General features: G+C 37.1%; 1 protein-coding gene across 12 annotated transcripts in view; it reads right to left on the bottom strand.

The window, feature by feature from the left end:
• Positions 1-24,063, bottom strand: part of smoc1 (SPARC related modular calcium binding 1) — a 113,123-nt gene that overhangs the window by 72,593 nt on the left and 16,467 nt on the right. For all 12 annotated transcript variants that reach the window (XM_056477607.1, XM_056477606.1, XM_056477609.1 and 9 more), the window contains exons 2-3: positions 4,340-4,505; positions 1,221-1,301 (exon numbers count right to left, since the gene is read on the bottom strand). In XM_056477607.1, the coding sequence (XP_056333582.1) occupies positions 1,221-1,301; positions 4,340-4,505 (247 nt within the window). The remainder of the gene's footprint in view (positions 1-1,220; positions 1,302-4,339; positions 4,506-24,063) is intronic.

Raw genomic sequence — 24,063 nt, forward strand, 5'->3', positions numbered from 1 at the left:
ACAAAGCCTGCAAAATCGTACATGAATTGCGGGCAATTGGACAGGGGGCAAATTGGATAGGCGAAATTGTCCGTAGTGTATGTCTGTGAATGAGTGTGTATGGATGTTTCCCAGAGATGGGTTGCAGCTGGAAGAGCATCTGCTGCGTAAAACATATGCTGGGTAAGTTGGCGATTCATTCCGCTGTGGCGACCCCAGATTAATAAAGGGACTTAGCCGAAAAGAAAATGAATGAATGAATGAATGAATGAATGAAAAGTAAAATAATATATTTAGATTACATAATGATGCATGAGGGAAAATACACTGACTAATTTGGACATCAATAAATTGTGATTTCCAATATCAGATTCTTTTTACAGAAAAAAGTTGTAATGTTATAGCACAGGAACATAAGCAACATTCATTCATTTTCTTTTTGGCTTAGTCCCTTTATTAATCCAGGGTCGCCACAGTGAAATGAACGGCCAACTTATCCAGCATATGTTTTACACAGCCGATGCCCTTCCAGCTGCAACCCATCAATGGGAAACATCCATACACACTCATTCACGCACATACACTACGGTCAATTTCACCAATACAGCATGTCTTTGGACTGTGGGAGAAACCAGAGCACCCGGAGGAAACCCACGCGAACATGAAGAGAACATGTAAACTCCACACAGAAATGCCAACTGACCCAGCTGAGGCTTGAACCAGTGACCTTCTTGCCGTAAGGCGATCGTGCAAACCACTGCACCACTGTGCAGCCCCAAAATAAGTGACATATTTCAGAAATAATAAAAAAAAAAAAAAACAATTTAGCTGAATTAGCTGAAAAAAGACGGGTTTGGACACCAAATGTACCTGAAATTATAAATTTCACAGTGGATTTATATGTATAAAGCTAAACGGTAAATATGTAGAACAGACTGAGCAATTTATCTTTGTGAGACTAAATAATATAGTATCGCTATGGAATGATTTGGACTGCTTTTGGATGATGGCGGACTGCATTTATACAATGGCAACTTTTGCTTTAGCATGATGCTAAATCTTGATATGCTAATGTCCTGTCATACAGTTTTGCTTCATAATTATATCACCTCTCGTAAAATACTTAAAAACTACCTCACGTAATATACTCCATGTAAAATGCCTAATACCTAAATTAGCATTTTGAGAGGCAATCACATGCTTTCAAACTAGTAGAGTGTTGTGTGTATATGCAGGTTTACCTTTCATACCGGTCAACTCTTTGACCTCTGAAACAAGTGTGGGCACAAGAAGAGGTTGATCTATCCTCGCCCAGTTTTTACCTGAAATTGCAATTTAAAAGAAAAGACTGTCACACTTTACTTTAAGGTTCAATTCTTGCTATTAACAAAACATATGGCTTTTGGCTAAATGCTATTATTCATTATTGAGATATAGTAGTTTAGGTTTAGGTATTAGGCAGAATAAAATCATGCAGAATATGTACTCAATAAGTACTAATGAACAGGCAATATAATAGGCAGGTAATAAAACACTTTACTAATGAGAATTTGAGTAAAGTATTACCAAAAGACAAAAAAACAGCACATTTATATAACACAAACACATATAATTGAACATCAGCCTTATTTTTTTTACTTTGTTCTGGCACTTAGATCATTTTAGATCTGGCATCACTTTTTTTTTATTTGGACATTTTGTTCCTAGATATTTTGTTCATTGCTTTCTTTCCCTCGTGTTCCTGTTTTTCTCTTTCAGCAATGTGTTTCAACGTGTCTACAGCACTTTAAACACAGTTGAAGTCAGAATTTTTAGCCCCCCTGAATTATTAGCCGTTTATTTATTTATTATCAAGACACTTCTATACAGCTTAAAGTGACATTTAAAGGCTTAACTAGATTAATTAGGTAAACTAGGCAGGTTATGGTAATTAGGAAAGTTATTGTATCATGATGGTTTATTCTGTAGACTATTGGGAAAAAATAGCTTAAAGGGGCTAATTATTTTGACCTTAAAATGTTTTTTTTTTTTTTTAAACTGCTTTTATTCTAGCTGAAATAAAACAAATAAGACTTTCTCCAGAAGAAAAAATATTATCAGACATACTGTGAAAATTTCCTTGCTCTGTTAAACACCATATGGGAAATATTTTAAAAAGAAAAGAAAATTTAAATAATAATAATAATTCTGAGTTCAACTGTATATGTTGACGGACACTTACAATATGACTCCACGGGAGGCTAGTCTAGTATTTTATAAAACAAATGGAAGTAAAAAGAGGTAAGTTGTTCATCACATGTAGTACATTGTGCAATCAAGCATGACAGTCCCAAATTGTTGCTGCCCAACAACAGAACAGTAAACAGGGAGTCATCAATTCAAACAATAAGGCACTTCAGATGAAGCACAGGTGTTTCTTATTTTTGGATTAACTGTCTTGTGTATAGTGCCTTAGTGATTGCCATTTTTCATCTTTGACAGGAATGAAAACAAGACTGTGAGAAATCAAAGTATACTGTTTATGCGTTGCAGAATACTGTTTCTTACCCCTTGAGTATCATTAGAAAAAAGGTATTGAAAAAAGGTAGATAATTTTGGCTGTGCTAAGGCAAACATCAATAACTTCATGTGTAGGCTATACATATAGGCACTGAAACGGTTTCACCCAGAACCTTAAGGAAAAGAAAATCACGCTGAAACCCAGTATAGCTGATTAGATTTATTAAATAAAAAAATAAACAAACAAACAGACAGACAGACAGACAGACAGACAGACAGACAGACAGACAGACAGACAGACAGACAGACAGACAGACAGACAGACAGACAGACAGACAGACAAATAAATAAATAAATAAATACATAAATACATAAATACATAAATAAATACATAAATAATGATAAAAAAATCGTGCATTTTCAGTTTTACTTTGTATTCTTCAAGTAAAAAATTTACTTTTTTATTTTATTTTTATTTAATCATTGAAATCATTGGCACAGTTTTCAATGGTTATTCTCCAGAGCAGTACTTGGTAAATTATACATTCATTCATTCGTTTTCTTTTCGGCTTAGTGTCTTTATTAATCAGGGGTCACCCCAGTGAATGAACCGCCAACTTATCCAGCACATGTTTTATTTAGCGGATGCCCTTCCAGCTGCAAACCAAACACTGGGAAACACCCACACACTCTTGCACGGCCAATTTAGCTTATTCAATTCACCTATAGCGCATGTATATGGACTGTGAGGGAAACCGGAGCACCCAGACGAAACCCATCAACATATTCCCATGGGGAAAACATGCAAACTCCACACAGAAATGCCAACTGACCCAGCCGGGGGTCGAACCAGCGACCTTCTTGCTGTGAGGCGATTGTGTTACCCACTGCGATATGCAATAATAAAACTATATGTTTATAATAAAAAAAGAATAACAACCCTCCATAACATTTAATGTATGGAAAATAACAAAAATTAGTTTGCAAATAAGTTGTCATTTAAAATGCTGAAATCTTCAAAATAAACGACAATTTGAAAGATCAGCACTGACGGTGGTAAAAATATGTAACTTTTATTGAATAATAATAATAATAATAATAATAATAATAATAATAATAATAATAATAATAAATAAATAATAATAAATAATAATAATAATAATAATAATAATTATAATAATAAACATGATAATAATAATGGGGGCCACGGTGGCGCAGTGGGTAGCACAATCGCCTCACAGCAAGAAGGTCGTTGGTTGTAGTTGGGTTTTTTTTTTTTTTTAGTAGCAGTTGTAGTATCTGTAGTAGTAGATGTCATTGGTTTAGTGGTCTCAGAAGTAGTAGATGTGTAGTAGTATCAGAAGTAGTAGATGTTGTAGTAGCAGTCACTGCTGTTGTAGTATCAGTAGTAGTAGCAGTAGTAGATGTAGTAGTGGTAGTATCAGTGGTAGTAGTCGTTGTAGCTGTAGTAGCAGTAGTAATAGTAGAAACTCTCTGTAGTAGTTGGTGTAGTACTTGTGATTTATTTTTATTATTATTGTAGAGGTTGTTGTTAACGATTATTACTGTTGTCCTTTCTTGCTCATTTACTGTCATTATTACTATCATTATATCACTAGTATTGTTGTCACTCCTTATCACTGACTGGTTTATTTCTATCTAATTTTTTTTCTTTAAATATATATATATATTCAACAACACAAGAAAGAACCACAAACAGGTTTGAAAAAAAAAGAAAGATGAGTAAAGACAGAATTGTGATTTTTTTTGGTGAATATCTAAAGCCTGCATGGCACAACAGGAGGCCTGACGGTTTTCAGAAAAGGTTTACAAAAAAAAAAAGTGTTTGCTCTGCACTGACCTTTGCATCGGCCCCTGTGGGCAAGGCTGAGCGTGCGGTCCCTGCATTTCGCCTTCTCCAGGTCACAGTTGGTATCATAACTGCGTCCGTCTGAACCACACACAGGCTTGCCGTGACTTCTGGAGCAGGACGTGGAACACGGGCTCTCTCTGTCCCCTATAAGCCACTGCACACATAAATGAAGCGATGAGGGCAGTATAATCCAAGCTGTACTTGACAGAAAACCCCTGCCTAGACTCTGATGATTGAGCAATAAATTCAACTGGAGCTGCTGAGCTTTAAAACAGCTCAATGAGTTTCACAGCTTTTAGCTTCAGAAGGAAGATTCTGTTCTGTTGGTGCAATTGCAATGAATGGTGAAGCTGAAAATAGCTTTTAGCATTGTTTAGATGTCTGATTTGGTATCAGAAGACTAGTATGAATAACAGAGGCAGATCTAAATCTAAATATGCTATTCATACTTAAATTCACTACTGCTATCCTGATTAACACATTTTTTTTGGTTTATTATTAAGATATTAACTGTTTATTACTACTTATATATAGTATGATCTTATTTTTACATACCTAATCCTGTCCAATACCTAAACCCAACTACATTACCATTGATAAGCAGCTATTTAGTAGTTTATTGAGCTCATAGTTCATGGTTTGTTAATAGCGTGTACATAAAAATAAACCCTTGTTACATGTGCATACTATAATAACTACAATTAATTATGCATAATAACATGTAATTAACCCTAAACAACTTACATTCTAACCCCAACCACTTAGTACGAACAAGCAATTCTGTGTCGAGTTAGCATGTTCTCCCAGTGTTGCCGTGGGTTTCCTCCGGGTGCTCCGTTTTCCCCCACAAGTCCAAAAACATGTGGTACAGGTGAATTGGGTTGGCTACATTGTCCGTAGTGTATGTGTGTGAATGAGTGTGTATGGATGTTTCCCAGTGATGGGTTGCAGCTGGAAGGGCATCCGCTGCGTAAAACATTTGCTGATTAACTGACTCCAGATTAATAAAGGGACTAAGCTGAAATGAAAATGAATATGTTTAATTACATGCGGAAAAAAAACTCACTGCCATTTTAACCCTAACCATAGAGTATGTACATGTAATTAATTAATTTGACTCAGTAGTCTATCTAATAAAGAAATGATTAAGAAAACCTAAAAAAAAGTGTTATTATTAATTCAGACATGCTGGCATGATTGCATCCTTGTTCTTTATAATATTCGATTTAATCAGGGACAGTTTTTAATAACATTAGACAATTAGACACCACGATAATACACCACAATTTTACAATTTTACCCTTGAAATATCATTATAATCCCAAGAAAATTGAATGTTGTTTTGTGCTCATTAAGTAATTTACTTGGGTATTCATACACTGGCGGTTCGCAATGTACAATCCTATACAAACTTATAAATATGGACATATACAGTTGAAGTCAGAATTATTAGCCCCTTTAATTTTTTTTCTTTTTAAAATATTTCCCAAATGATGTTTAACAGAGCAAGGAAATTTTCACTGTATGTCTGATAATATATTTTCTTCTTGAGAAAGTCTTATTTGTTTTATTTCAGCTAGAATAAAAGCAGTTTTTAATTTTTTAAAATCTATTTTAAGGTCAAAATTATTAGCCCCGTTAAGCTATATATTTTTTCGATAGTCTAATAGATTGGGGAAAAAAAATAAATGGAGGGCTAATAATTCAGGGGGGCTAATAATTCTGACTTAGTCTAATAGATTGGGGGAAAAAATAAATGGAGGGCTAATAATTCAGGGGGGCTAACAATTCTGACTTCAACTATACATAATACAGACATGTGGTTTTTTTGTGTGTCAGTGACTTTGACTTGATAAACACTAACTATGACCTATACATAAAGGCTTTAGCGTTACATTTTGTTTGTTATGACTGCTTCATAATACTGAATATTCATTTCCCCCCTAATAGACACATGCTTGACTTTTCAGAGCAACAATGATACCTATAAAGAATAATAGAACAATAACTATATCAATTCTTTTATTATAAGTACGTCTTTGTGGCTGTCATCATTCTAGATATCATCTTGGTACAATATCACATCACAGTTCATTAGATATGTTTTGGGCAATTATAAAATCACAAGTTCTAGCATAATCATGATATTAAGCTTACTGTAATGTTTTTGAAAACAGCTAAAAATTGCTTTAAAATGTAAAGCAGACTTTTATGTACCAGTTTGAGAGGAAATTGTGAACTATTTAAAAACTATAAAAATGAATTGTACAAAAACAGTTCCACTTGATTGGATTTGATAACCCCCCCCCCCCCCAACCCATTGATTTATACTGTTTTTTTCTCCCTTTTTATTTATTTATTATTATTGTATTGATAAAATACTGTATGTGTATATTTTGTTTTAGGCTGCTGTTCTGTATTAACATTTGAAAAAGCCCCCCCAAAAAGGTTTGTACCTTAAAAAATGTGAAACTAAAATCCTAATGTTGACAGGTTATAAGGTGCTCTTATTGTCTTAATGTTAATAATAGCATGTTACTGTTACTGTACTTTTAGTCATTCAAATTTAACATCTATATCTGAATGTCAATACTTTGGCTTAGAATGTTTAGCGATCTCTGGGTTTGTACAATAGTTGCTTTCATAGTTCATGGATCTGAAAAGATACACTGTAAAAATAAATTGTGTTTTTTCAACCCAAAATCTGGGTAAAATGTAAAAAGAAACCCAGTTGTTAATGTCATATAAAAGTTTAAACAGCGATTCAATTTTGCTCATAATTTACTTATCACTGGAAACATGCACTGTAAAAATGCTGGGTTCCACACAATCCCTTTATGTTGTCCCAACTCAAATCAATTAAGGGTGTACTCACACTGTGTACAGCTGCTTTGAACTGGGCCAAAGCACACTTGTCCCCCCTCCTGTCTCCCCAGACGGCCCGCACTCATATTGCATCCGGGCCTGAGCATGTTTACATCATCGATGATGCGCTGTTCAGTTTAAGAAGCGCTCTAGCTCAGCACAGTGGAGATCGCTGTTCTAGTCATTTGGAATGCGGTGACACGCAGTCAAATATTTCGCCGAACAGATCAGCCACTTTTGACGCTCATAAACAATCATAAAGTCCTCGTGCTGCAGGAATTAGATGGTTTGCTGAAGGTGCAGCTGTGGTGCAGTGAGGGGGTTGCGTCTTTAATAAACTACCCCAGTTTGCGTTAATTGAACAGTAAGAATGATTAATAAATCCATATGAAACAGTCAAGTTTCATCTTCATTTTCGGGCTCAAGCGTGCTTTGCACTCACACTACAAGCGTACCGTACTAAAGCCAAAGTGAACCGCCCTCTGGCACACCTCTTCCAACCAGGTCAGGGACGGCCAAGTGAACTGTGCCTGAACCCGATTCAGAGCACTCACACTTCTCAAACGATCTGGGAAACGGGCCTAGACACAGTTTGGATAGCATAGTGTGAGTAAACCCTAAGTTAACCTAATGGTTTTTACCATTTTACATTGATTTGAACATAACCCTCTTGTTCAAGCTTTAAATGCTCCCTCTGAGCCAAATAATGAAAAGAACCAAATCTCCTACTGTAGCTATGCTGATGACACTCAGATCTACATAGCCTTACTGCCTAATGACTTCAGCCCCATTGACACCCTCTGCCAATATATTGATGAAATGAACAGTTGGATGTGCCAAAACTTTCTTTAGATAAACAAAGAGAAAACTGAAGTCATTGTGTTTGGGAATAGAGATAAGGTTCTCGAGGTAAATGGGTACCTTGGCTCTAAAGGTCAAACAACAAAAAATAAGCTCAAGAATCTTGGTGTGACTCTGGAGTCAGATCTGAGTTTCAGTAGTCATGTCAAAACAGTAAGTAAATCAGCATACTATCGTCCCAAAAACATTGCAAGAATCAGATGCTTTGTTTCCAGTGAAGACTAAGAGAAACTTGTTCATGCTTTTATCAGCAGCAGGGTGGATTACTATGATGGATTCCTCACTGGCCTTCCCAAAAAGACAGTGAAACAGTTGCAGCTCATCCAGAACAATGCGGCTAGGATTCTGACCAGAACCAAAAAATCAGAGCACATCATACCTGTCCTCAGGTCTTTACACTGGCTCCCAGTTACATTCAGAATAGAGTTCAAAGTATTATTACTAGTCTATAAATCACTAAACGGCCTAGGACCTCAATACATTACAGATATGCTCACTGAATACAAACCTAACAGACCACTCAGATCTTTAGGATCATATAAACTAGAAATACCAGTTCAGTCAAAGCAGGGTGAATCGGCCTTCAGCAACTACGCCCCCTGCTGCTGGAATCAGCTTCCAGAAATGATCAGATGTGCTCCAACATTAGGCACATTCAAATCAAGACTGAAAACACATCTGTTTAGCTGTGCCTTTACTGAATGAGCACTGTGCTACATCTGATAGATCGCACTATTGAGTCTTTCCTTTCTCTTTCATTTTTTATAACCTGTTAACACATTTTAATCTGTTTTTAATCATTTTTATTATTTTTTTATTATCTTTAACATGTCGTTTTTATTCTTGTTTATGTAAAGCACTTCGAATTGCCACTGTGTATGAAATGTGATATATAAATAAACTTGCCTTGCCTATAAAACAATGAAGTTGTCCCACCAACTTAATTGTTTCAAAATGTTGTTTCAGCTCATTTTAAGCAATAGTGCCCTAAAATTAGCCGAAACAACAATTTGAACAAGTGACAACACTATTTTTTTTTCCTGTGAAACAATCTAAAAGTTTTTAAAAGTGTATTTGAAAACTGAATCACGTTTTACATTTACTCCACTGACCACTTCGCTGTGCATTTAAAGAGTGGACTTTATCAAGGTTTTTTAATAACAATAAAGCATAATCCACTTTGGTTGACAATAGTAAGCATTTCCGACCTTATAATGGATTTTTCTCTAAGCATGCACTAAAAATGCAGAGTTATTTCAACCCATTTTTGGGCAAAATATAGACAAAACAACCGCTGGTTTATTTTTAAATTAAATTTATAGGACAACAAGTTTATATTTAACATTTTAAATAATTAGGGTTGAAATAATCCATAATATTTAAGACTAGATTGAAGAGTATTTTCAATTAGCAAATATACTGGTTGATTGATTGATTGATTGATTGATTGATTGATTGATTGATTGATTGATTGATTGATTGATTATTACACTCACACCATTAGTTTTGATCTCATACTAACTATAAAAATACTTTATACTTTACTTTTGTATCCAATATTTGTATCCAATATATAACTCTTGTGTTCTCTCTTACAATGCAACATTTCTTCTTCCTTCTATACTACACCACTTAACATTAACAGAGTAACAACAACCATCAATTCCAGCTTTCTTTTCTTTTCTATTTTATAATGTAACTAGTCACCTTAAATACACAGTATTATTCTTGAATTTCCACAGTTTCAGACAATACTGTATTCCTCCAACATTTGAGAGAGACAGTCTTTAGAGGACGAGAGAAAACAAATCCAGTGGAGCATTCCTTAGGGCTCAGTGTAGATGCACTGTATGCTGGCTAGCTTTAGACCTAGACAAATTTGCTAGCAATTCTGCTGAATCATCATGCAATGCAGTTCTGACACTTAGGTTTCACAGCACAGCAGGTACACAGAACTGGAGAATCACTACTGGAAAAACAGCAGCTTTAGCCAGAAACACAGGGCACATTTTCCATTTTAAAATGACCCATCTGAATGAATCGAGTGATCACACACACAAACAACAAAAGGCTCCTTCAGGACTGATTCTCTTGAGTTCAGCAATTAAGCAAATGGAACCAAATGATGTCACTAATATAGCAGACATGGACTGATTCAGCCTGAACGGCAGACAGACCAGCTTCTTTCCAGCTGGAAGTATAACAATATTAAATCTCCTTTACAATGTAGTATACTGTGCTTAAATAATCAAGATCAGCCACGCAAAAATGTATACCTGAGCAAATCTTTAGTGTCGTTTAAGAAAGGCCAAATTATTCCTGTTGACAGTCACCTGGGGCCTCATATATCAACGCTGCGTACACACAAAAACTTTGCGTACGGCAAGTTTCACGCTCTCGTTTGGATTTACTAATGATGAAATGAACATGAGAATGTGCGTTGGTCCACGCCAACTTCATGTCTGGCGTACGTGCATTTCTTGTGTGTGTTTGTTTTATTTTCAATGGCGATTTCCCATAGGCAATTGTGTTAAATTGCACACTACAAAGTATCTTTGAGCCGTGCAATGGCAGCTGTATGGGACGAGATCATCCGCATGTCTAGCAGGTATATAAGGTTTCCATACCATACAGTTGACCAGGCAAACATTAAAGCGCAATTTGCAGCGATCGCCGGTCTTCCCAATGTAATCGGAGCGATCTACTGCACGCACATTGCTATAAAGGAGCCGTCTGAAGATGAATTTGCAAAGGCTACATATATAATATGTGATTATATGTAATATGTGTAATATATATAATGTATAAATAATATGTGATGCTCAAATGCGCTTAACATAATACACACACTTATTAATGATTCCTGCTTGTCTTCCTCGTGATGAAGAGTAGGCTAAATCTGATATGTAATGGGGAAAAAGACGAAGGAATTCATCAGATGCTATATTCGAACCTGGTTCATGACTGATAGTGTCAAAACATGATGCCATGCTCTTTACGAGCTACGCCACTTCCACTGATGATGGCTGCTCTCTTTAGCTTTGCTGTCTCTGTCGATCAAACGGGCGGAAATCACTCAACTAGCTTATTCCAATGACAAACTTGCCAATAACACCGTTTTTTCTCTGGTCTACCTCCGATAGGAGTTCTGAGATACTTGAGCCCAAGGCTCCCGCCTGGTCAATAAGCATATAAGGGGATCCGAGATCAGGAAGGTCTCGAGAGCTCCCCCTTAGAAAAGGGAGGAAAAGGAGGAGATGGGGTGGGAGGGGGTATTCTTCCAAAACGATGATAGAGCAGCAGAGAGAAAATGATCCATTTATATCAAGCTTGGATCACTCTGATTAGATTATTACTGATTAAGATGAGCAGTCAGACGTGCTCAATCATATCACATGCTCCTCTCTAAATTAGTTTGTGAAACTTCACTTCTGTTCCAAAAACGCGAGGCGCACCGCACTGCCTTTTTGTTGACAAGAAAAGGTGCTCTTTTTATGACTGAATCAGCTGACCTGTATTGTGTGTGAGTGTTGCTGTCAATGATGTTATAATTGTAATATTTAATAATATTGAGATATATAATATTTGTAAAGGAATACAGCTCTGGATAACCAAAAGTCTCTCCTCCATCATTAAAAGTTCTTCGTAGTCGTCTTGACAACACAAACACTGCTGTCGCCTCAACGGAAACCCTGACTATGCTTTCGTTTAATTGAAGACTGAAAAAGAAATGACTGATGTAATGTGTTTTTTTTGTGCTCAGGGTTGACTTTTATTTCAACTGCGAGCAACCAGCGTGCAACGGCAAAACGTGAGGCTCAGGAAGCATAAGCGGCGCACAAAAAACCCGCAGATGTTAGTAAGAGATGCACCTCTAAACGAAAAAAGTGCATTCGCTGTGATCGGCCCCTTATGCAGCCAAACTTAAAAAATATATAAAATAATATATTTTTTTTTCAATAATATTTTTTAATCATTTAACTGAGACCATTAATCGGTTAAAAAGGCACCCTTTCGGTTAACCGATTATTTTGAGCATCCCTAATTTAAAGCTCACAAATACTTGTTGTTGTTTGTGCAACTGAAAATGCTGTTTTGTGCTACAAAGATTTAATGAGCATGACTTTACTTAAACTATTAAGTATACTTTTATAAAAATCTGCTTTGTTGTGTGAAATTGCCCCATTTAAAGTTCTTTAACACCAAATGGAAAGAAAAACCTTCCGCATTTCACGATGTGTGTGTGTGTGTGTGTGTGTGTGTGCAGTCCTTTACTGACAGTCGTGTGTGGATCTTGTCGGAAAATATGGCGAAAAGTCCTACATGACAGTAATAGTTTGATTGCAGTGTTTACTTCAATAATGCCACAAATACCTGTATACTCCACGTCTTAATTCCATTTCTGTTTAGATCAGTTATGACTTTGGTCGGATTAAGATAATCAAAAATCGCTGTTTCCAGCATATGTAGGCCTACAGTTCAACATTCATGTTTAACTGAATAAACAGTCAGTAAACACAAGTACATCTTATTGAACATCATTTACTTTCATCACCAATTATCACAGTGAAACAATTTCTCAAGCAGTTTGTGAAGCATTTTGGAAACAGGAGATGAGCCGCTGGTCTAATGCACCAAACGGTTCTCAAAGACTTACTTTTAGTCATTATTTGGGTAGCACACATATTCTGAATGCCTTCGGCAAAATTCAATTGAGTCATTTTAATCTAGATTAATTCCAAGATTATAGTGAGATTAATCTAGAATTAAAAAATTATAAAAAAAAGATAAAAAAAAACTATTAGTTACTTTATAAAAAAATGAGTAAGCCCATTGGCCTAAACGTTACTTTACTTAACCAAAGTTAGTAAGTGCTTTGTAACTTGTAACTATAAAGTTGACTTAATTTATACAGTTAAAGTCAGAATTATTAGCCCCCTTTGAATTTTTTTTGCTTTTTTTAAATATTACCCAATTGATGTTTAACAGAGCAAGGAAATTTTCACAGTATGTCTGATAAAACTTTTTCTTCTGGAGAAAGTCTTATTTGTTTTATTTCGGCTAGAAGAAAAAGCAGTTTTTAATGTTTTAAAATCCATTTTAAGGTCAAAATTATTTGCCCCTTTAAGCAATTTTTTTGTTTCGATAGTCTACAGAACAAACCATCATTATACAATAACTTGCACAATTACCCTAACCTGCCTAGTTAACCTAAATAACCTGGTTAAACCTTTAAATGTCACTTTAAGCTGTATAGAAGTGTCTTGAAAAATATCTAGTCAAATATTATTTACTGTCATCATGGCAAAGATATAATAAATCAGTTATTAGAGATGACTTATTAAAACTATTATGTTGAGAAATGTGCTGAAATATCTTCTCTTCATTAAACAGAAATTGGGGAAAAAATAAACAGGGGGACTACTAATTCAGGGGGCTAATAATTCTGACTTAAACTGTATATAATATATAATTATTCACAGATTTAATTTACTTAAAATCTGTAAGAAAGTGGGTTCAACTTGTTACTCATCAAAGTGTGCATTTTAATGAAATTTAATCGTGCCATAAAAGCTAAAATACCTTATGGAGCCACTGTATGTAATTGAGTATTTTCATTGCAGTTGTCTCTCTAGTGTTTACACATAATGCTTTTCAAGTGAAATAACTATTCAGTAGTCAGCAATCCATAAATCCCACAAGTACTCTTGATGCTGCTAAACTCATATGCAAATCATTAAAACAATCCTCCTGTTGATTAAACATGTCAAGCACATTTTTCTAATTAACAGGGATCTCCAAAAATATACTCTCTTTTTTTTTTCATTTTGAGGACAAATGTTTATTCTTAGCACTCTATTTTGAGAAAAAGGATACTTTTAACTAAGCCTGGACGCATAATAAAAAGTTTCAGGACAAGCTGGAGACACCAAAGAAATCTCTTTGCACAGATGGATTTTTATTCTTGGCAGGCATTCCGTGTGTGTGGTATTCACAAGAAGTGCCAGAGTCTATAACGTGTGAAGGACTCATTACCTTAAAGGAAGAAGAACAACAAAATATAACAGGCAAAGGCAGGCTTCTGATTGGATGGCACAGAATTAGCAGGACTGGCCAAATGTAGTTGGCAACTCGAAAAACGGTTAAAAATAAGTGTGAATTCTGTTCCAAATTAGAACCTAAACAGGAGAAATATATTCATTTATAGGCCAGTTTGTTAGGTACACCATGTTAATACCAAATTAGAACATGTTTTCCCTTTAAAACTACGCTCCACTGATAACATTGCTCCATATTGACAATAACGAATTACATGGTTGCTCTCGATTTGTTGGATGTACGTGTCCTGTTTAATAACATCTCAAAGGTGCTCTATTGCATTAACATCTGGTGACTAAAGAGATCATTTTCAGATGATTTGGACTTTCTAACATTAGATGTAGCCAACAGAACGATGGGTGCATTATAGTCATAAAGAGATGGACATGGTTGGCAACAATATGCGACCTGAAGCGTGCCATGAAAATATACCCCACTCAATCAGCCTGATCTGTTCTTACAAGCCAAGATGTATGGATGGATCACTTTTTATAGTATGTATGCCATCTGAATATCAAAATAAAAAATAAGATTCATCAATCCAAGCGACTTTTTTCTAATTTTCTATTGCCAAACATTGAAGGATTCCTGCCACCAGTGTGCATTTATGTTGCTGTAGCAAAATTCTACATGTAACGTAGTACCTTGACCGTAACTAGTGGCTATATGCAACACGCTCATTAAAAATATGTACTTCAGCCACAAAAAATGTATTTAAACATATGTTTGACTGCAGTTTCTAGGTAAAATGGAAGCTGCAACACTGCAATCAGGTGATGTGCTCCATGGGCTCGATAAACTTAATATTATTTTGTAGTGTGTGCTGTAGGGGTGGGCGGTACACCGGTGTCATAGTCATCACCGGTGTGACATTGCGCCACGACATGGATTTTCTAATACCGTCAATACCGTAATAAATCAATTATGCGCCTTGAACGGCTGCATTTACATCAATAATAGCTAATTCTAAATAATAAGGCATTCAATTTTCTTCAAACGTTTAGTTGTGGTCTGAATACATGTCCTTATACTACAGGGCTCGAAATTGCAACCATTTTGGTTTTTGTTACTGCAGGAAATACAAACGGCTGAAGAGTGAAATATGCACAGGTTTGCAAACCTCACCTAAAGTTATAATAATAATAATAATGGCGCAGATGACAGCGATCATGACATGAGGTAAATGTTGATCCGCCAGCTGAGATCAAGCGAGTGTTTTCGGAGAAGGTGCCCGAATCTTGATGCGTTGCATTCACCGCGTGTTCAGCGCAAATGTCCGCTAAATATAAAATCTAACACTGTACACATCATCGCCAAAGAAACTCACCTTTACTAAGTTTACACTGAAAATACAGCTCATAACAAAGAGCGGAATTGCGCTGGTGGTCATCATGAGAATCCTGCTCTGTCTGCTCATAAATTGGTGCGGCTGACTTGCCTGCTTTATTCCACCAACACAGAGAAATGAAGATCAGCTCATAACGAGACTGAGCATATACAATGACCCAAACCAAAACTTTTAAAGAGTGATAGAAGTGAGACTTTCTTTTTATTTTCGTTATTTTGTTTTTTATTTTGCTATTGAAAGTAATTCCATGATATTATACCGTCACCGTTCAAAAGATGAAAAATACCGTGTTATTAATTTTAGGTCATATCGCCCACCCCTAGTGTGCTGTGCCACGGTTTTCATATCTTGCAGTGTGCGCACGTTTAAGGTTTGAGGTAACAACATCACCATGATGGTCAAAGAAATCGAAACATTCTTTTCACCCCAACGCAATTTAATAGGGCACTATAAAGGCTAAACAACTTAATTCTTATTTCTGCTTAATTTTTGCAGCCTAGGGCTATGCTTCTCACCATTTATTGTATCTTTTCTAAAACATACAGTATAGTAAAAGCATGTTTATTACTAAGAAAACTAAAACAAACAAACAAACAAACAAAATTATATTTTAATTGAACACATCACATAAGGTACAGTACACCAGTGTTTCCCAACCCTGTTCCTGAAGGCACACCAACAGTACACATTTTCAATGTCTCCCTAATCAAACACACCTGAATCACCTAATTGGAACATAAGAAGAGACTCCAAAACCTGAAGTTAATTAGTCAGATAAGGGAGACATCCAAAATATGTACTGTTGGTGTGCCTCCAGGAAAAGGGTTGGGAAACACTGCAGTACACATTCAGTACCGTCCTATTGTGAAAAGGCTAAGCTAAAATGGTTAAAAGCGCCACCCAACAGCCAAAAGCTGCTGGCGCATGTAGGTGGGCCGACCATTTTGAAGTGATGACATCTGTATGGGCGGTATGATGCCAACAACTTATGTCCATTTACATATTAGTGATATTTACAGGGACATATTATCAATGAATAAAGGATTATTATAACATATTATAAGACTAAATAAGTACCACAAAACAACTTGTAGAAGTAGGACGAGTACAAAAAAAATATGAAACATGCAACAAAATGTACCCCAAGTAGTGTTTTTCAGATTTGCAAAAATATGGATAGCGCCCTCTAGGGATTTTTTTGTTCTGACATGTGCAACGACTGACGTATTTTACATTTACAAAAAAAACAAAAACAGATTATGACCACTTTAAATGGCATGTATCCCCTTTTGAACTTCATCAGATTATCGTCGTCGTGTCAACATGCCTAAATGCATTGAGCTGAAGTCACATGATTAACAGATTTCGAAAGCAACTTTTCTCATTCTTTTTAAAGGCTTTTACCACTGAGTGCGTACATTTACAACCGGAGGACACACAGATTGTAAGAAATCGGTTATGTAAAACTTTAAATCCCTTTCTAAAACAGCTTTGCATGATTCGCTAATGACTGTCAGATTTTTATGCGAAGAAGATTTGAAATCATAATCCCTCTTTTCTGATCATTAAACTAATTAAGTCCAGGCTAACAGGAAATCTGCCTCCTCAACTTCCTACTTTGTCGCTTTAATGATGCAGCTTGGCTGAGGAACAGTCGTGTTATTTCTTCCGGTAAATCTCACTGACTGTTTGATCAACCACAAAGGAAAAAACACTCTGAAGGGAATTTGAGGAACAAAATTTCATTTCTAAATAGAAAAAAAAGACTCAATTAATCACCCTTGACTTGTTCTAAACCAGTTGGATTTCTTTTTTGTTCTGTTGATCTTGAAAAGAATATATTTTGAAGAATGCTGGAAATCTGTGTATAACCATTGACATCCATAGTAGGAAAAGCAAACAGTATGGAAGACAATGGTTTCCAGTTTCCAACATGTTTCAGTATATCTCCTTCTGTGTTCAACAGAACAAAACAAAATCATACTGGTGAGTAAACAAAGGCAGAAATTGTCATTTCTGGGAGAACTATCCTTTTAACCAGGGCAGTGCCCTCAATCATTCATTTTCCTTTGCCTTAGTGTCTTTATTCATTGGGGTCGCCACAGCAGATTGAACTGCATAGCCAGCATCTAGCATATGTTTTACACAGCAGATGCCCTTCCAGCTGCAACCAAGTACTGAGAAACACCCATACACACTTATTCACACACTTACACAATGGCCAGTTTAGTGTATTGAATTCACCTATAGAGGAATTGCCAACCTACGTCACGTATGGTGTCACACGGGTTCACAGTTGCAAAAAAAAAGACCGGTTGCAATAGCAAACATGTTGTGTTGTGCCATAGGATGCCGAATTAGAAAGTCCAAAAATAGAAAACTTAACTTTTACCGTACACCACACTGCTTTTAATGCCAACCGCAGACGTCTTTGGCTAAAAGGGAGCTGAATGGAGTGAGGACCTAATTAAAAATGCTGGACTCTGCAGTTCTCATTTCATATCAGGTAAGATCACGCTTTGCTGAATCATACACATTGCTCGTTTTTGATTGCAGCAATGATTTCAGCAATAAATATGGTTAATTAGACTACGGACAATAGCCGCGTTTCCACTATCGCGCCTAAAGCGAGCGAGCCAGGGCGAGCCAAGGCCAGTCACATTTCCACTATCACTTCCGGGGCGTAATCGGGCCAAATCGGGGCTTCCTTGGGGCCAGCGTCCGGCCTTTTTCGGCCCGCCGAATACCTTGGGCCAAGGAGGGCCAACTGGGGCTTCGGGGCGGGGTTACGTACAAAGGCGGAGTTTTCCTGTCAGGTAAAGAGGAGACAAGATGCTTTCTTCCCTTACATTTGTTTTGCTAATGCGCTTGATCAACTCACTCGCCTTGCAGCCAAAATCTGTGTTCGAAGTAAATGCCGCCGAACTCGAATGTCCTTATCCAGGGATCGCTGTCTGGCCTTACACCAACAGACCACAAACAGTAAAAAAGCAATCGCTTCGGTGTTCTCCATCTTCCAGCTCTCGTAGTGATGCCAGGTTGTGTTTGTGGTTATAATTTGAGTTTTTTGTTCCCGCTGAAGTGGGCGGGTTGTGTGACGGGTTGTGTGACGTTTGATTCGGGCGACATTCTGGGGGCGGTGTTTGCGAGCAACTAGCCCGACAGTGGAAACGCGACATGATTTCGGCCTCATTTCTCAACCTCGGCCCTATTGGCCCGGCCTGCCCCGATTAAAGCCCTGGCTCGCACTGGCCCGATAGTGGAAATGCGGCTATTGAATGCTTAGAATGTAATGTAAAAATCTAAGTTCACATACCCTGCCGTACAGGTGCAGTTCGCTGTCAGAATGCAGTTGTTTTGCTTGTTGATGATTACCCAGGCCTTGTATAGTTCCATCTTCTTTTCTTGTCTTTGGCTAGGCAGAACCTCGGTTTTTAGCACTAAAAAGTTTTAAATCTGGTTTTCATGGAACATTATTTCTTGCACATGACCACTCAGAACAAAACTGTAGGCATCCAAAGACTTGTAGGTCTTTAACTTCTCTCTTGTAAAATCACTAGGCGTTTCAATGAGATTGCATATTTGGGGCTGGATGCTTGGCCATTTCATCCTATCCAATATCTATTGGGAGGGTGCTATCACAAATGGAGCTGTCAGATGAACGCCTTTAAAGTTAATTTTGCTGAATAACTCTGCTTATCACTGGGTGACAAGCTGTTATAGTATGCTGAAAGAATTATGTAAATAATATATATAATATGTAATCAATATAACTTATTTCTAAGACAACAACAAACTCTGTACCACATGGGATGTCATTCCCTCACTGTAAAGGCTAGCACTCCTGTTTTTTTTCTGCACTGCGCGTGCATCCTAAATGTTTACAAAGCAGTCATTCGTCTATAGCGCATGTCTTTGGACTGTGGGGGAAACCGGAACACCCGGAGGAAATCCCTGACAAACATGGGAGAACATGCAAACTCAGTGCCCAGCGACCTTCTTGCAGTCAGGCAACAGTGCTAACCACTGAGCCTCCATGTTACCCCCTGCCCTCAATTATTATAAATTAAACTGTTCATATAGCAAAATTCTACTTATATGTTGGAGTTCATTAAAAAAGGCTGTATAATTATTTAACAAACAGGGATATATCAGGATTAAAACTTAGTTTGAGTGTTAGGGGTCTGTTTCCGACATCCACACCAATATCAATGTGAACGTATTAATCAAGACCAAAACAACAGAGTAAGTACTATTTAGTTCATTCATTCATTTCCTTTTCGGCTATTAATCTGGGGTCACCACAGCGGAATGAACCGCCAACTCATCCAGCATATGTTATTACGCAGCGGATGCCCTTCCAGCTGCAACCCATCACTGGGAAACATCCATACACACTCATTCACACACATACACTACAGATTTAGCTTACCCAATTCACCTACACATGTATTTGGACTTTGGGGCTCAAACCAGCGACCTTCTTGCGGTGAGGCGATTGTGCTACCCACTACGCCACCGTGCTGCCATGCTACTTAGTATTATAAATAAATACCAATTCAAACAAGCACCCAAACTCATAACAATCAAAGTATTCTCATGTTCTTCACAACAATTCAACACCATCCAAATGCTTTTGATTATTTGTCCCAAGAGCTGCTGGCAATAAATGAAAACACGCGCACCAAATAACCAGTAAAAGTTGTGTGTCGGTTTCAGCAACACGGTAAGTTCTGTAGACATCAGCAAAATGCAAAAGACAGAAGATCCTACTTAAGGATGTCATTATGGCAAACTGTGATGACTTTGAGTTGATGAAACCTGCTATGTCTTGACTAATGGTTGAGCGTTGCGCTAAAAGAGACACCACTTTTATCGGGCTGTAATTGAAGCCTCTGGGAGGCTGGTAATCTCTGGTATTTTCTCAGAGAAAGCCGTATCATTAAATGCTGATAGGCACCGCTATCTCTCAAAATGCCATAGCACTGACCCAGAACACATTCTCTCTGTCAGAAAACCTTCCTTATCCAAATCCCAGCTGTCGCTCACTGTATATCCAGCTCACAGCGCTGCTTCTGGCCCACACAGGGAGAACAGCCTTTTGTCCCTGAATCTCCCTCACACACATACACACACACATCATTTCTCTCTCTTTCCTGGACTGTCTAGTTCTGTCTTGCTCACGCTCTCTCTCTTTTTTTTTTTATCCGCTCCTTGTCTGACTCTGCCCAAATGAAATTTAGACTGAAAACACAACATCACTCAAACACTTAAAGGTTGTGCAATAAAATCATTAGTCAGGAGTATGATTCACTGAGTTTAAAACAAAAAAACTTACTCCGTTGTACCACACTCGTCTTTTAAAGTGAATTTTTGACCATTTCGTATTCTTTCCTGCTCCATTCTGTATGTTTTCAAGACAGTTTCGAGTCATGTAGTGAAATAAAATGATGAAAACAGTTCTCTGATGTTGATTATTGATAAAAAAATGTTCTGAATTTGATAATACGTTACCCTTAGCAATAGTGGTATTTTTTTTATTTGAATAATTAAAACGATGCCTGAAATATGTTAGTATTATTACTATTACTTGATTGATTGGTTGGTTCGTTCATTCATTCATTTTCTTTTCGGCTTGGTCCCTTTATTAATCCGGGGTCGCCACAGCAGAATGAACTGCCAGCCCTTCCAGCCGCAACCCATCTCTGGGAAACATCCACACACACACACTACAGACAATTTAGCCTACTAAATTCACCTGTTCTTCACCTCTTCTCAGGTGGGATGGCAGGCCAAATCAAAGGTTACCATGGGCCAACCTTGTCCCGCGGGTTTGGGCATCTCTGCTTTAGAGCATGTCTTTGGACTGTGGGGGAAACCGGAGCACCCGGAGGAAACCCACACGAATGCAAACTCCACACAGAAACACCAGCTGAGCCGAGGCTCGAACCAGCTACCCAGCAACCTTCTTGCTGTGGGGAGACAGCACTACCTACTGCGCCACTGCGTTCATTCATTCATTCATTCATTCATTCATTCATTCATTCATTCATTCATTCATTCATTCATTCATTCATTCTATTCATTCATTCATTCATTCATTCATTCATTCATTCATTCATTCATTTAGAGCAGGGGTGCCCAAACCTTTTTGTATGAAGGGCCAAAAACCAAATACGATTGAGAGCCGTGGGCCGAAGATAAATGCATACAAAACTATTTTACATTAAAGTTGTAATGGGTAATTTCCTAATTCATTTCATAATATTTATAAATAAACAGAAAATATTACTTTGAATCTTATTACCTAATGCCGATTTTTTTTATTTTTTTTATGACTTTCAATAAAAACATATATCACATGTGTAACAGCGTAGTTCACTGCTGAATACACTAGTCAAGCAGACTCTGCCTTTGATTGATTCGTTTACCAAAGTCTCTGCATTGTCTTCTATCCGCCGGGTGACAGTTTGTAGATTTTAAACTAAATCTGATTCGTTCAAACCATTTAAATTGAAACATTTAATTTCAGCAAGCTATGAACTGACAATCTCTAAACCATCCCCATCATTCTCCCTCTCTTCTCTGATGGGATGGCAGGCCAAATCAAAGGTTACCATGGGCCAACCTTGTCCCGCGGGTTTGGGCATCTCTGGTTTAGAGTATGTCGGTGGCTAGCTCTCAGCAACTATCACATGGTCGCCCACTGAAGCTAAGCAGGGCTGCGCCTGATCAGTACCTGGATGGAAGACCACATGGGAAAGCTAGGTTGCTGCCGGAAGTGGTGTTAGTGAGACCAGCGGGGGGCGCTCAATGAGTGGTCTGTGTGGGTCATAATGCCAGAGTATATTGATGGGGACTCTATACTGCTCAGTGAGTGCCATCTCTCAGATGAGATGTTAAACTGAGGTCCTGACGAAAAAACCCAGGATGTCCTTCGAAATTTGCCCAATGGGCTTTGTCCATCATGGCCTCCTTACCATCCCCACATCCCCATAATTGGCTTCATCACTCTGTCTTCTCTGCCCCAATCAGTTGGTGTGTTGTGTGTGGTCTGGCGAAATTAGGCTGCCGTCGCTTCATCCAGGTAAATGCTGCACACTGGTGGTGGATGAGGAGATTCCCCAAAAATGTTTAAAAGCACTTTGAGTTAGGGCTAGGTGGTATATTGAGTTCTGGGGATATATCCATATGATTCCCCAACGCGATCCAATATCTTTCATATCGATATGGTTTGAGGCCACACGTGCACATTCTGCGCAAAACAGACCACTCCAAGCAGCACGCGAGCTCCACTTGCACAAATGTGTGCATGCACAAATGAATGATTCACTCCCTGAGTCATACAAAAGATTTGTTCAAAATGAACTAATCGTTCAAGAACGACCCATCACTACATGCGACATGGAGGAACATACAGTACAGTGCCAGTGTTGTATTGAAATCTGACTCCCTGGACAAATCTGACTTCCCCTCGTGTGCACACACGTCACAGAGCACCTGTAGCTGTCACAGCGGTTTATCAGAAACCTTTTATCGATCATTTCTTTCACAATTGACAGCAAGAACGAACACAGAAGCCTTGTCAAATTGACAAGCGGCACCTGAATGTGTTCAAAAGAATTAAAAACGCCAAAATGGAACGAATTTATACAGCATTTTGATAGTGAAACCACCTCATATTCACTGATTATAAGTTCAGTATTTATCACACGACGGTCTCTTCTTTACGTTTACGTTATAGCACATTTGACTCTGCGTTCTGGTCTGTTATTGCATATTGACTTCAATTCTGATTATATTCTAATCATTGTATTTATTTATTTATTTTGTTTAACTGACTTATTTACTTAAGCCCCTTAAGTGAAGGACGTGATTTGATTTGTGTGTGCCTATAGTGTACAAACGGTTGATGGTTTAAACGATTATTAAAACTTAAAAAAAGTAAAATAAAAAAAAGAAACATGCATTTGTCTACCAAACATGTCTTTTTCTAATTTAATAGCTCACTGTTAGCTATTCTTTAAACAAAAAGTAATACAAGAATGATAATTATAATGATGATAATAACAGGAAGGGAAACTTCTGTGTTTGAATTATATTTTGCTCAAAAACTGTTTAATAAAGTTTTAATAAAGGCTTAATAAATAACCATTTAAGGTAAAATACTGGATATATTTCATATACCATCATTCCTCCTAAAAATACAGATATATAGTTTTTTTCCAGAAAAGCGCTATATAAATGTAAGGAATTATTTATTATTATTATTATTATTATTATTATTATTATTATTATTATCATCATCATCATGTTTCTGGAATACACAATAGACTATTTAAAAGTAATTAAGCAACAATAATGAAAATAACAACAATGAAATGATTCATATAAAATAGCAGTATTGAATATAGTAAATATGCAACTAATTGAAATTAAATCCTTTGGCTGTATTTCTCTGCCCTCCTGCTTAAATTACTGCTAAATTAATTAACAATGTTAAACTCACATGAGGCACATAGACAGGTTTTCACTTAAC

This window comes from Danio aesculapii, chromosome 17 (genome assembly GCF_903798145.1).
Source record: "Danio aesculapii chromosome 17, fDanAes4.1, whole genome shotgun sequence".
Lineage (NCBI taxonomy): Eukaryota > Metazoa > Chordata > Actinopteri > Cypriniformes > Danionidae > Danio > Danio aesculapii.